Source organism: Nerophis lumbriciformis, linkage group LG12, assembly GCF_033978685.3.
Source record: "Nerophis lumbriciformis linkage group LG12, RoL_Nlum_v2.1, whole genome shotgun sequence".
Taxonomy (NCBI): Eukaryota; Metazoa; Chordata; class Actinopteri; order Syngnathiformes; family Syngnathidae; genus Nerophis; species Nerophis lumbriciformis.
In genome coordinates, this window is record NC_084559.2 from 1,774,566 (window position 1) to 1,790,180 (window position 15,615).

The 15,615-nt window shown below is 44.5% G+C and overlaps 1 protein-coding gene across 2 annotated transcripts in view; it reads left to right on the top strand.

Annotated features, from left to right (window-relative positions):
* Positions 1 to 15,615, top strand: part of LOC133623017 (splicing regulator ARVCF-like) — a 670,015-nt gene that overhangs the window by 436,723 nt on the left and 217,677 nt on the right. For both annotated transcript variants that reach the window (XM_072914236.1, XM_072914237.1), the window contains one exon: positions 8,991 to 9,149. In XM_072914236.1, the coding sequence (XP_072770337.1) occupies positions 8,991 to 9,149 (159 nt within the window). The remainder of the gene's footprint in view (positions 1 to 8,990; positions 9,150 to 15,615) is intronic.

Sequence of the window (15,615 nt, forward strand, 5' to 3'; positions counted from 1 at the left end):
CACCACCCAGGTCTGCCAATCCAGTGGTACCGCCCCCGATGTCCACGCGATGCTGCAGAGTCTTGTCAACCAAGACAGCCCCACAGCATCCAGAGCCTTAAGGAACTCCGGGCGGATCTCATCTACCCCCGGGGCCTTGCGATTCTAAGATAGATAGTACTTTATTGATTCCCTCAGGAAAATTATAAACAGGTCTATTCAACTACATTGTTTTGGGAGCCACATTTCCAGAAAGCCAAAGGCCCAGGAGCCTCACTATTATTCTTATTTCTACATTCCTGAAAACCAGCATTCCTCTGCACTGGACATTTGATTCATGTCTGTTTAGTTTGTCAGCATTACTACATTTAGAAAGAAAGAAAATAGTTCTGTTTATACAACAGAAGCGCTCTGCTGTTTTAAAGACCTACTGCCAAAAAGCTGGGTAAAGATCCTCTATATGACAGAGCTTTAGTTTTTTTTGGGAATATGCTGCAATTGTGTTAGTCTCTTTAAAGACCAGTCTGGTTTAATTCCTGGGCCGGATTTGGCCCCTAGGGCCACAAGTTGAATAGCTCTAGCCTAGGGGTCGGCAACCCGCGGCTCCGGAGCCGCATGCGGCTCTTTGATCACTCTGATGCGGCTCAGCAGCTTACTTGCCGAACCCCCGATTTTCCTGGGAGACTTCCGGATTTCAGTGCCTCTCGCAGAAAACTCCCGGGATTAATATTCACCGATTTTCACCCTAACAGTTATAATAAGGGCGTGCCACGATGGTACAGCATTTGGCGCCCTCTACAATCTGTATTAACAGCGTGCCAGCCCAGCCTCTTATTATATGCATCTGCATCTTCTGCTTGCACACGCAAGTGACAGCAAGGCATACTTGGTCAACAGCCACACAGGTTACACTGACGGTGACCATATAAAACAACTTTAACACTCTTACTAATAATGCGCCACACTTTGAACCAAAACCAAACAAGAATGACAAACACATTTCGGGAGAACATATGCACCTTAACACAACATCAACACAACAGAACAAATACCCAGAATCCCATGCAGCCCTGACTCTTCCGGGCTACATTATACACCCCTGCTACCACCAAACCCCGCCCCCACCCCAACCCTGCTCCCTCACACATCAAACCCCCTGTCACGTTCAAACACAGGACATCTATTAAACAAGACAAAAAGGCAAGGAATCAAACAGAGACAGAATTCAATTTAGACTCAATTGAGGAGAGACGGCGTCAACCTGTAACCTCTTACAGTGTCTTAGCACGCTCTGACGAAGAAGGTTTTCGCCTCCTCTTTTAATTCAGATGTTCCATGTTCACGCACCAACATATGTCACAGCAGGAGTGGGAGGTATTAAAAAGAGTCATTGTTTTCGGTCGCTTTGAAGTCCAAGAAGGGTATTTCTCGGGCTTGGGCTCTTCCTGGATCCAGCTGGGGCAGGTGTTGGAGGACAATGGATAACCCCTCCCGTCTCCTGTCCACAGCAACTTCAAGAGGGCAGCGGGTCGTAAATAGCGTTGACCAAATAGTTGGAAGAGAGTTTGTGAATTACTTCAAAGAGAGTTCGTTTAACACTTCAAAGAGAGTTCCTCCGGGAGTTGAGCACATCCTGCCATCTGTCCGTGCTGAAATCACAGTGGCGTTTCACGAGCCTTCCTCCTCTTGCCAGGCCTCCAAAGACAGCATTCATAATACCACGTTTTCTTTTGTGATAACTTACAAACAATTATTCCAACACCCCCCTCCTCTGTGCGTCGGCTGAGGTGGGCGGGGTTTGGTAGCGGAGGTGTATAATGTATCCCGGAAGAGTTAGGGCTGCATGGGATTCTGGGTATTTGTCCTGTTGTGTTTATGTTGTGTTACGGTGCAGATGTTTTCCCGAAATGTGTTTGTCATTCTTGTTTGGTGTGGGTTCACAGTGTGGCGCATTATTAGTAAGAGTGTTAAAGTTGTTTTTATACCGCCACCGTCAGCGTGACCTGTGTGGTTGTTGACCAAGTATGCCTTGCTGTGAGCAAGCGGAAGCCCCATACAACGTGTGGCTGATCAAGCACGCTGATTGTAGTGGGTGTTATATGCTGTACCATCCCCGCACGCATGACGCTGACAAGCGCCATTCATATAAAACCTGCGTGCCGCACCAGCATTCAAATTCCATATTAAGGTGTGGGCAGCGTGTGTGAGACCCCTGGTTTATACATAGCACAAAGCAAAAAAAAATCTTTGTATGCAGTGTTATTTCATTTTTAAATTTAAAAAATTTTTTGTGGCTCCCATTGTTTTCTATAATTTGTGAAACTGGTCAAAATGGCTCTTTGACTGGCAAAGGTTGCCGACCCCTGCCCTAGCCTAAAGTGTTAGTTAAGTTTGCACAGATGCACGAGTGATTGTTTTAGATTTTGCCCCAAGAAAATGAAACGTAAACATCGTAATGTCATGTTTAGATCATTAAAATTGTTTACAACGCATTACTTTCGAATAATTGCAACGCTTTGAAGTATGGAATCTCTTGTTTGTACAATATCTGGCTCTGCAGTCATGGTGTTTGCAATTAGTGCTTGTTTATTTAAACATCGTTCATCAACACAGAGCAAAATGCTGCCTCAGCATTTGAGTTGATTCCGACAATGGCCATCTACAAAGCTCCCAATCTCTTCCCCATCTCTTGGCTTCATTTTGTTTATCTTATCAGGGATTTCCATCAACCCTTTACTTCCTTCCTCCATTAGGAGAACTGTAATTATGTCACTTGCGCGCAACTTTTTTTTAAAAATCTGAATCTATCAATTGCAAATGCAATAAACCGAAAAAATTCCACATTCAGACATAGGCCAGGTGGTACCCTGGACTCTGTACTATCAGATTTTTGCTGACCTGGAAAAAAAACCTCTTTGTTTTGTAAGCTGAACATGCCGAGCTCGCTGGCTTGTTAGCCACGGCTACAGCACCGGCAACAACACACTCTTGTTGTTGTTATGCTGCGCTCGCGGCGGTTTAATGAGGTCATCAAGCGTCGCCAGTAAACCTCTCATGCTGCAGTCGTCAACTCCTGTACCGCTCCGTACAGCGGCGTTTTAAAAAGTCATTCATTTTACTTTTTGAAACCGATACCGATAATTTCCGATATTACATTTTAAAGCATTTATCGGCCGACATATCTCTCTCTCTCTCTCTCTCTCTCTCTCTCTCTCTCTCTCTCTCTCTCTCTCTCTCTCTCCATATATATATATATATATATATATATATATATATATATATATATATATATATATATATATATATATATATATATATATATATATATATATATATATATATATATATATGTATGTGTGGGAAAGAAAATCACAAGACTACTTCATCTCTACAGGCCTGTTTCATGAGGGGGTTCCCTCAATCATCAGGAGATTTTAATGGAAGCATTCACATACCATGGTTTATATAGGGCACAGAGTGGGTGGGTACAGGCTGGCGTAGGGGCGTGGTGATTGGCTCATGTGTTACCGAGGAGGTGTTTCCGTCTGTGGCGGCATGCTGTTACAATTTCGCTGCGCTTGTTGAGGGATGACAGGTCTGGACGGTATATAATAAACAGTTTCTCTTTCAAGCATAGGTTGCATCTTTTATTACCACTATTGTAAGGTGTGCTGGATGCAAGAATTTGCCATGTTATTGAATATTCAAAATTATTGTATTTGAGGTCCCAAATGTGTTTGCTGAGTTCTGTGGTATTCCGCAGGTTTTGGTTCCTGAAAGAAGCCTTGTGATTGTTCCATCTGGTTTTAAACTCTCCCTCGGTTAATCCTACATATGTGTCGGATGTGTTAATGTCCTTGCGTGTTACCTTAGATTGGTAAACAACTGATGTTTGTAAGCACCCCCCGTTGAGAGGGCAATCAGGTTTCCTGCGGCAGTTGCAGCCTTTGTTGGTTTTGGAGTCGCTCTGTCCGGGGGCCGACGGCTCATTTGCAATTGTTTTGTTGTGGTTTGAGATAATTTGTTGTATATTGTTCATACTGCTGTAGCTCAATTTAATGTTGTTCTTGTTGAATACTTTTCTTAGGGTGTTGCCTTTGGGGAAGTGTTTGTCAATCAGAGTGAGGAATTTGTGGCCAATGTTAGTTGAGACGTTTTTGCTGTATGGGGGGTTGTACCGGATGATGTTGTTTCGTTTTCTGTTCTTTTTTGGTTGGTTTCCTGGCGTGGGTTCATAGGTGAGGGTGATATATATATATGTATGTATATATATATATATATATATATATATATATATATATATATATATATATATATATATATATATGTATGTATATATATATATATATGTATTATTTAATTTAATTTATTTTTTACATGAAAACACTTTTTTTAACATGAAATTTAATTTTGATAAGGTGTGGCTACATTATTTTTGCTGACGTGTTGCGCCACGATCGTTTACATGTTGGGGGAAACCCTCCTATTTGTTGAATACCAAACACCTACTCAGTGGCCTCGTGGTTAGAGTGTCCGTCCTGAGATCGGTAGGTTGTGAGTTCAAACCCCGGCCGAGTCATACCAAAGACTATAAAAATGGGACCCATTACCTCCCTGCTTGGCACTCAGCATCAAGGGTTGATGCTGAGTGCGGCATGGCGTAGTGGGTAGCATGGCGTAGTGGGTAGAGCAACCGTGCCAGAAACCTGAGGGTTGCAGGTTTGCTCCCCGCCTCTTACCATCCAAAAAATCGCTGCCGTTGTGTCCTTGGGCGGGACACTTCACCCTTTTCCCCCGGTGCCACTCACACCGGTGAATTGAATGATGAATGATAGGTGGTGGTCGGAGGGGCCGTTGGCGCAAATTGCAGCCACGCTTCCGTCAGTCTACCCCAGGGCAGCTGTGGCTATGAAAGTAGCTTACCACCACCAGATGTGAATGAATGATGGGTTCTACATGTAAAGCGACTTTGGGGACTTAGAAAAGCGCTATATAAATCCCAGTTATTATTATTATTATTATTAAGGGTTGGAATTGGCGGTTAAATCACCAAAAATGATTCCGGGGCGCGGCCACCGCTGCTGCCCACTGCTCCCCTCACCTTCCAGGGGGTGATCAAGGGTGATGGGTCAAATGCAGAGAATAATTTCGCCACATCTCACGTATTAACTATGACTTTTAGCGAAGGAAACTCCATCAATTAGCCACACATTTTTATAAGCCCCAGGTTTCCAAGCGCAGGGAAAAGCAGTGGCTTATAGTCCGGAAAATGCAATAAGCTACTATTTTTGCATCAGTAACACTTCCTATTCATCCTCTTTATTTTCACCATCATTGCTATTCATCCTCCGTTTTTCACACGTGCTTCACCTCGACTTGACGCTCCATATCTGCATATATAATCATGCACGTTCTCATTTATGCACATTTTTCCTGCCTCTGATCTTGCAGAGTCAGATTTGCTAATAGATGCTCTTTGCATATTATCTTGTGGCTTCTTGCTGTCTGTTTTCTGGTGGCGGACACAGTGGTATGCACATACTTGAACTACTGTTGACAGTTCATCCCAAACACACTTCTGGCAGAAGCGGATCAGTAACTTTGTAGATGTGGGTCATAAGAGGATCACAGTACGCTGCACAGCAGGGAGGATGGGGGCAGAGTGCAGAGTGAGCTAAACGTCTACTCCAGACCATGGGCAAGTTAAGGCCCGGGGGCCGCATGCTGCCCGTTGAGCTTTTTCAATCTGGCCTGCCGGACATTTCCAAATAATTTTTTTAGATCTTTAAGATTAAAACTGCCATTATGATGTGCAGTGATGTTTTCTAATGGCCGTAATAAGTATTGAACTATACAAAGTATTTCAATGGTTGGAATGTGCGCTTTTGCATGATATATTAGTTACTATGGTTTCCACAGAGTGTTTCCAGAGCGGCCAGCCTGAAATGCGGGTGTCAGGGACAGACGCGGAAGGAGATTTTTACAACAAAGTTCTAAAGCTTAGTGATATATATATATATATATATATATATATATATATATATATATATATACATTTTTGTTTACCCTCCACGTTCATAGTTCGCTGTGTTTGTTGCATTTTCGCTTGATTGTAAAATATGTCGATCGAGAGGGGGGTGTGACGTTCATATGTTGTCAATATTCAGTGTTTTATCCTTCATAGTTAATATTGTAAACCCCACTGTGGAGGGGGGCGTGGCCTGCTTGCCTGCCGCGGAACGGGGTGTGCCTTAAAAAAGGTAAAATTCCATTCCATTTTTTAAGGTGGTCTGTCATAACGTTTTTTCGCTTTCAATCAGACATTATTGTGAGGTTTTGTATTAGAGTTCCTAAAATAAATCAGGAATACTGGCCCCCAGACACATTTCTTTCTCTAAATTTGCCCGCGCCCCGAGTCAAAATAATTGCCCAGCCCTGTTGTAGCTAGGGGTGTAACGGTACACAAAAATTTCGGTTCGGTACGCACCTCGGTTTAGAGGTCACGGTTCGGTTCATTTTCGGTACAGTAAGAAAACAACAAAATATAAATTTTTTGGGTATTTATTTACCAAATTTGTAAACAATGGCTTTATCCTTTTAACATTGGGAACACTATAATAATTCTGCCCACGTTAATCAACATTAAACTGCCTCAAGTTGTTGCTCAGATTAAATAAAATGACAAAACTTTTCTTCTACATATAAAAAGTGCAACATTAAACAGTTTCAAGTCAACTCATCATGCTTAATTTATTACAGCATTTGGGAATCCTGTAGTTGATTTTTATTATGTAAATGTTATATTTTTATCAACATGTGATAGCAGGGACCCTGCCATTCAAACCTAGGCTGCTGCATTACTAATGATTAATGGAACTATAGCTGAAAAATAGGAGAGACTAATCATCCCTGAACACCATGGAGTTCCATCCATCCATCCATCTTCTTCCGCTTATCCGAGGTCGGGTCGCGGGGGCAGCAGTCTAAGCAGGGAAGCCCAGACTTCCCTCTCCCCAGCCACTTTGTCCAGCTCTTCCTGTGGGACCCCGAGGCGTTCCCTGGCCAGCCGGGAGACATAGTCTTCCCAACGTGTCCTGGGTCTTCCCCGCCGCCTCCTACCGGTCGGACGTGCCCTAAACACCTCCCTAGGGAGGCGTTCGGGTGGCATCCTGATCAGATGCCCGAACCACCTCATCTGGCTCCTCTTGATGTGGAGGAGCTCCGGCTTTACTTTGAGCTCCTCCCGGATGGCAGAGCTTCTCACCCTATCTCTAAGGGAGAGCCCCGCCACCCGGCGGAGGAAACTCATTTCGGCCGCTTGTACCCGTGATCTTGTCCTTTCGGTCATAACCCAAAGCTCATGACCATAGGTGAGGATGGGAACGTAGATCGACCGGTAAATTGAGAGCTTTGCCTTCTGGCTCAGCTCCTTCTTCACCACAACGGATCGATACAGCGTCCGCATTACTGAAGACGCCGCACCGATCCGCCTGTCAATCTCACGATCCACTCGTGAACAAGACTCCGAGGTACTTGAACTCCTCCACTTGGGGCAAGATCTCCTTCCCAACCCGGAGATGGCACTCCACCCTTTTCCGGGCGAGAACCATGGACTCGGACTTAGAGGTGCTGATTCTCATCCCAGTCGCTTCACACTCAGCTGCGAACCGATCCAGTGAGAGCTGAAGATCCTGGCCAGATGAAGCCATCAGGACCACATCATCTGCAAAAAGCAGAGACCTAATCCTGCAGCCACCAAACCAGATCCCCTCAACGCCTTGACTGCGCCTAGAAATTCTGTCCATAAAAGTTATGAACAGAATGGGTGACAAAGGGCAGCCTTGGCGGAGTCCAAACCTCACTGGAAACGTGTCCGACTTACTGCCGGCAATGGGGACCAAGCTCTGGCACTGATCATACAGGGAGCGGACCGCCAAAATCAGACAGTCCGATACCCCATACTCTCTGAGCACTCCCCACAGGACTTCCCGAGGGACACGGTCGAATGCCTTCTCCAAGTCCACAAAACACATGTAGACTGGTTGGGCAAACTCCCATGCACCCTCAAGGACCCTGCCGAGAGTATAGAGCTGGTCCACAGTTCCACGACCAGGACGAAAACCACACTATTCCTCCTGAATCCGAGGTTCGACTATCCGGCGTAGCCTCCTCTCCAGTACACCTGAATAGACCTTACCGGGAAGGCTGAGGAGTGTGATCCCACGATAGTTAGAACACACTCTCCGGATCCCCTTCTTAAAGAGAGGAACCACCACCCCGGGCTGCCAATCCAGAGGTACCGCCCCCGATGTCCACGCGATGCTGCAGAGTCTTGTCAACCAAGACAGCCCCACAGCATCCAGAGCCTTGAGGAACTCCGGGCGGATCTCATCCACCCCCGGGGCCTTGCCACCGAGGAGCTTTTTAACTACCTCAGCAACCTCAGCCCCAGAAATAGAAGAGCCCACCACCGATTCCCCAGGCACTGCTTCCTCATAGGAAGACGTGTTGGTGGGATTGAGGAGGTCTTCGAAGTATTCCCTCCACCGATCCACAACATCCGCAGTCGAGGTCAGCAGAACACCATCCTCACCATACACGGTGTTGATAGTGCACTGCTTCCCCTTCCTGAGGCGGTGGATGGTGGTCCAGAATCGCTTCGAAGCCGTCCGGAAGTCGTTTTCCATGGCTTCCCCGAACTCCTCCCATGTCCGAGTTTTTGCCTCCGCAACCGCTGAAGCCGCACACCGCTTGGCCTGTCGGTACCTGTCCACATTAACTTATGAATTTAAAAATATATATAATATAGAAGTCAACCACCCCAAATTTCAGAAGATTATGACAGTTCTCTTCGTAAAGCTTAATACAAACAAATACAACATTTAATTGTTAAATTGTTAATTTAAAATGTTTTTTTTTTTTTTTAATCCTACGCTGTCTCGCAAGAAAGTTTGAACATGGACCGTCGAGGCCTGATTGCCTAACCTAATCGTTTCCCTTTTTTTGTGCAGGAGCAGAGCCCCAGCAACGCCACTTCCATGGCCATGATGCAGGAGCCGCAGGACGTGGTGGAGGAGACGGTCACCATAGAAGAGGACCCTGGTACCCCGACTTCCCACGTTTCCGTCGTCACCTCTGACGACGGGACCACGCGGCGCACAGAAACTAAGGTAAGGTGTTTTGTCTTTAACCCTCCAATTGCCCCTTCACCTTTATTTAGTATTTCTAACAAACCCCAACACCAGGGAAGTTGGCATGTTGTGTATTTCGTAAATAAAAACATTGATTTGCAAATCCTTTTCAACTTATATTCAATTGAATAGACTGCAAAGACAAGATATTTAATGTTCACACTGAGAAACGTTTTTTTTTTTTTTTTGCAAATAATCATTAACTTAGAATTTATTGGCAGCAACACATTGCAAAAAAGTTGTCACAGGGGCATTTTTACCACTGTGTTACATGGCCTTTTTCTTTTAACAACACTCAGTAAACGTTTGGGAACTGAGGAGACACATTTTTGAAGCTTCTCAGGTGGAATTCTTTCCCATTCTTGCTTGATGTACAGCTTAAGTTGTTCAACAGTCCGGGGGTCTCGGTTGTGGTATTTTAGGCTTCATAATGCGCCACACATTTTCAATGGGAGACAGGTCTGGACTACAGGCAGGCCAGTCTAGTACCTGCACTTTTTTACTATGAAGCCACGTTGATGTAACACGTGGCTTGGCATTGTCTTGCTGAAATAAGCAGGGGCGTCCATGATAACGTTGCTTGGATGGCAACATATGTTGCTCCAAAACCTGTATGTACCTTTCAGCATTAATGGTGCCTTCACAGATGTGTAAGTTACCCATGTCTTGGGCACTAATACACCCCCATACCATCACACATGCTGGCTTTTACACTTTGCGCCTATAACAATCCGGATGGTTCTTTTCCTCTTTGCTCCAAAAGACACGACGTCCACAGTTTCCAAAAACAATTTGAAATGTGGACTCGTCAGACCACAGAACACTTTTCCACTTTGCATCAGTCCATCTTAGATGAGCTGCGTAGCCGGCAGCGTTTCCGGGTGTTGTTGATAAATGGCTTTCGCTTTGCATGGTAGAGTTTTAACTTGCACTTACAGATGTAGCGACCAACTGTAGTTACTGACATTTGTTTTCTGAAGTGTTCCTGAGCCTATGTGGTGATATCCTTTACACACTGATGTCGCTTGTTGATGCAGTACAGCCTGAGGGATCGAAGGTCACGGGCTTAGCTGCTCACGTGCAGTGATTTCTCCAGATTCTCTGAACCCTTTGATGATATCACGGAGCGTAGATGGTGAAATCCCTAAATTCCTTGCAATAGCTGGTTGAGAAAGGTTTTTTCTTAAACCGTTCAACAATTTACTCACGCATTTGTTGACAAAGTGGTGACCCTCGCCCCATCCTTGTTTGTGAATGACTGAGCTTTTCATGGAATCTAATTTTATACCCAATCATGGCACCCACCTGTTCCCAATTAGCCTGTTCACCTGTGGGATGTTCCAATTAAGTGTTTAATGAGCATTCCTCAACTTTATCAGTATTTATTGCCACCTTTCCCAACTTCTTTGTCTTGTATTGCTGGCATCAAATTCTAAAGTTAACGATTATGTTGGAATAATTGTTTGTAAGTTATCACAAACAATGACTGTTTTACATACTTCCCATTCCTGCTGTGACACGTGTTGGTGCGTGAACATTGAACATCTGAATAAAGGAGGAGACGAAAACCTTCTTCGTCAGAGCGTGGTGCAGGACTGTACAGAGAGTGCAGTGGCCATGTCTCTCCTCAATATTGAGTCCAAATTGAATTCTGTCTCTGTTTGATTCCTTGCCTTTTGTCTTGTTTAATAGATGTTTGAACGTGACAGATTATTTGCAAAAAAAAAAAAATGTTTATCAGTTTGAACATCAAATATGTTGTCTTTGTAGCATATTCAACTGAATATGGGTTGAAAATGATTCGCAAATCATCGTATTCCGTTCATATTTACATCTAACACAATTTCCCAACTCATATGGAAACGGGGTTTGTATAATGTCATTAATTTTCAGTGGCAGTCTGCAGTTCTTTGTCCTTTAATTGTTCTTTGCTTAAAAAAGAAACATTTTGGATCAACATTTTATAGATTTGACCAGATGCTTGAGTTGGCTTGCAGGAAAGTAGAGAACACTGCATGGTGATGTGTAATTAAAAAAAAAAAAAAAGTCTGGTCTAATCCCCCATCAGGGAGACCTAATGCACTCCGTCGTGTGTACTGGAGAGTACTGTACTGACTGACCACACACTCTCACATGGCTTTATGAAGTCATAGGTAGAACTTCACGCTTGCAGTTGTGCAGTAAAACACTTAATCAGATGCTATGCTGGCTGTGAGCGAGAGAGGAAGGACATTTTCAAAAGGGCCAGGCATCCACTGGGAGTGCTGTTTGGAAGTCACTTTGAGGAGGAATGCAGATGACTGTTCAGGGTGAACTTGCAGAAGCAAACATGTCTGTGGTTGCAAATGCCAAAGAAGAAGAAGAAGAAGAAGAGAGGAACATATTCTGTGTCATGAATGTTCTTGTCACGACTTGGTCCCTGGGTGTGTTTGCTTTTCCGGGATGCAACGGAAAGTTGACTCGGGCGAGACGGGAATGTAAAGTACATTTTTATTTAAACACTATAACTAAAAAAAAAAAAGGAAGTAAACAAAAGGCGCGCACAATGGCGGAGAACAAACTATGAAACCAAATACTTGCACAAAGGCAAAAACTATGAACAACAATAATAAACAAAACTTACTTGGCATGGACAAAAGCTCATGACCATAGGTGAGGATGGGAACGTAGATCGACCGGTAAATTGAGAGCTTTGCCTTCCGGCTCAGCTCCTTCCTCACCACAACGGATCGATACAGCGTCCGCATTACTGAAGACGCCGCACCGATCCGCCTGTCAATCTCACGATCCACTCTTCCCTCACTCGTGAACAAGACTCCGAGGTACTTGAACTCCTCCACTTGGGGCAAGATCTCCTCCCCAACCCGGAGATGGCACTCCACCCTTTTCCGGGCGAGAACCATGGACTCGGACTTGGAGGTGCTGATTCTCATCCCAGTCGCTTCACACTCGGCTGCGAACCGATCCAGTGAGAGCTGAAGATCCTGGCCAGATGAAGCCATCAGGACCACATAATCTGCAAAAAGCAGAGACCTAATCCTGCAGCCACCAAACCAGATCCCCTCAACGCCTTGACTGCGCCTAGAAATTCTGTCCATAAAAGTTATGAACAGAATGGGTGACAAAGGGCAGCCTTGGCGGAGTCCAACCCTCACTGGAAACGTGTCCGACTTACTACCGGCAATGCGGACCAAGCTCTGGCACTGATCATACAGGGAGCGGACTGCCACAATCAGACAGTCCGATACCCCATACTCTCTGAGCACTCCCCACAGGACTTCCCGAGGGACACGGTCGAATGCATTCTCCAAGTCCACAAAACACATGTAGACTGGTTGGTTAAACTCCCATGCACCCTCAAGGACCCTGCCGAGAGTATAGAGCTGGTCCACAGTTCCATGGAGTTCATGTAGGCTTAATGATGCAGTTACATTATTATGTCAACTATCAGAGACAGAAACTCTTTATTTAACATAATGTCCTTTTTTGCTGCTTCAACACAGCTCAATCAACACAGAACAAGGTAAAGTGAAATAACAGACAAACAGGGCTTTGCTGTCCATAACACACCCACACCCACACCCACAAACACATGTCCGTGGTTGCAAATGCCAAAGAAGAAGAAGAAGAGAGGAACATATTCTGTGTCATGAATGTTCTTGTCACGACTTGGTCCTGGGTGTGTTTGCTTTTCCGGGATGCAACGGAAAGTTGGCTTGGGCGAGACGGGAATGTAAAGTACATTTTTATTTAAACACTATAACTAAAAAAAAAAAGGAAGTAAACAAAAGGCGCGCACAATGGCGGAGAACAAACTATGAAACCAAATACTTGCACAAAGGCAAAAACTATGAACAACAAAAAACACTAACTGTGGCAATAATAAACAAAACTTACTTGGCATGGACAAAAAAGGAGCAGGGTGAACGATGGACATGAAAAAAAGAGTCAGAAATGTGCAGAGCATAAATGTGGGGATGTCGCCAGAACGACAAATTGAAAACAATGAACTTAAATACTTAAGGGGGGGCTTCACGGTGGCAGAGGGGTTAGTGCATCTGCCTCACAATACGAAGGTCCTGAGTAGTCTTGGGTTCAATCCCGGGCTCGGGATCTTTCTGTGTGGAGTTTGCATGTTCTCCCCGTGACTGCGTGGGTTCCCTCCGGGTACTCCGGCTTCCTCCCACCTCCAAAGACATGCACCTGGGGATAGGTTGATTGGCAACACTAAATTGGCCCTAGTGTGTGGATGTGAGTGTGAATGTTGTCTGTCTATCTGTGTTGGCCCTGCGATGAGGTGGCGACTTGTCCAGGGTGTACCCCGCCTTCCGCCCGATTGTAGCTGAGATAGGCTCCAGCGCCCCCCGCGACCCCAAAGGGAATAAGCGGTAGAAAATGGATGGATGGATGGAACTTAAATACTACAGACATGATTAACGAAAACAGGCGCGCAACTCAAAACGTGAAACGGGTGCGCGACGTGACAGGTGAAAACTAATGGGTTGCTATGGTGACAAAGAAGAGTGCACAATGAGTCCAAACGTGGAACAGGTGAAACTAATGGGGTAATCATGGAAACGAGACAAGGGAGTGAAAAGTGTCATGTCTGTGTGATCATGTTTTTGTTTTGGTCATGTTCGTTTTGGGGTTTTGGACTTTTTGTGCACTTTTGTTTTGTCACCATAGCAACCATTAGTTTTCACCTGTTTTGAGTCACGCACCTGTTGTTAATCATGTCTGTGTTATTTAAGCTTTTCATTTTCTGTTCGTCCCGGAGTCATAGCCTTTCTCACCCTGCTGTCCTCGCGTTTCAAGCCCTGTTCACGATCCCATGCCACAGTAAGTTTGTTTATTAGGCCACAGTTAGTGTTTTGTTTAATTGTTCATAGTTTCTGCCAATGTGCAAGTTTTGTGGTTTATAGTCTAGTTTTGTACCTCCGCCCCTGTGCGCGCTTTTTGTTTGATCCTTTCTTTGTAGTTATAGTGTTTAAATAAATCATGTACCCACCTTCAAGCCATGTCCGATCCAAATCCTCTTGCATCTTGGGAAAACAAAAACATGATCACACAGACATGACAAAAAGCCAGAAACTAAAGAGTCCAATAACTAAACAAAACATGACTAAAACAAAACATGATTACACAGACATGACAGTTCTCATCCATCCAGGTCATTGTCATCTCAGGGCATTCAATGGATCACAACTGGACCGTTTGGTTTGTCTTAGTGCTCATAGACTTAGGCTGCTTCTACTCTAAGCCGGCTAAGGTTATACAGGGTATATGCCACCTAACCTTATCCTTGTCCGCACACACACACAATGGTCGTTTAAGACCCCCTCTTCCCCTCCGTCCGCCGGCCATACTCGCCAACCCTCCTAATTTTCCCGGGAGACTCCGGGAAAAGTATTTTTTCGGCACAGTCTCACTAAGAGCAGACATACGTTACAGGGAGACAAGACGAGACCGCCGAAGTGGCAGGCATTTTTACGGCGCACCTTATAAAAAGGTGAGAAAAAGGTTATATTGGGAAAGGGGGGAAGAGTAGAAAAATATCAGTCAAAGGCTGGATCCACAAGAGGGGGTCCAGACTGAGTCCAAGGGGAAAAAAACTCATTTGCAATGCAAAAAGTTCCCCTCCAAATGACAGTATTTCAGTTACATTACTTCAATTTCCTCGACTTAAAGTAGATTCCGTTTTTTAATGGCTTATTCCGTGAGTCTGTTCGCCATTCCGTAAACGCGGAATCGTTAAGACATAGACTAAAAAAACCCACAGAAAAACATGATTCAAAGTCAACCTAACAGTTCCCATCAGATTCATAAACCGTTTTATCCCTAGTATGAGTACATGCACAATATCAACAAACACGTGTGCATCCTCTTCTGCTGGCATCCCGTGCGTTTTCGTGGCCGTACTCCAGCACTCTCTTCTCCCTGGCAGACACCTTTTTTTTTTTTATAAACGTAGAATTAAACAGCAGTCAAGTTGGCCAATAAAAAAAAGCATTCCTGATCTTTTCTCAGTATAAAAGCTATTAAGAGTGGGAGCAGACCACACACTTTCACTACCCTGCAAACAGGCAGTCAACAGAAGTAGGTATGAGTAAGTTATTTACCTTATAAAAAATAAATGGGTGTTTTATTGGGTAAAGCTGTTGCCAAAAACAACCCCTTCAGAAAAACGTTGGTACCTCAAAGCTTTTATGCTCAATTTACAGATTGAGAATCTTAGAACTATTAGCAGCAGTGTCATAATTCATATATTAAGCCATCCTGCCCAAACAACATGGTTAATACAGTACGTCAGTCCAGTCCAGTGTTAACTTTAGTGGTATCTCAGTTTTTGTTAGTAATACGTTCCAAATGATACTGCTGTAATGCAGGGGTGCTCACACTTTTTCTGCAGGCGAGCTACTTTTCAATTGATCAAGTCGTGGGGATC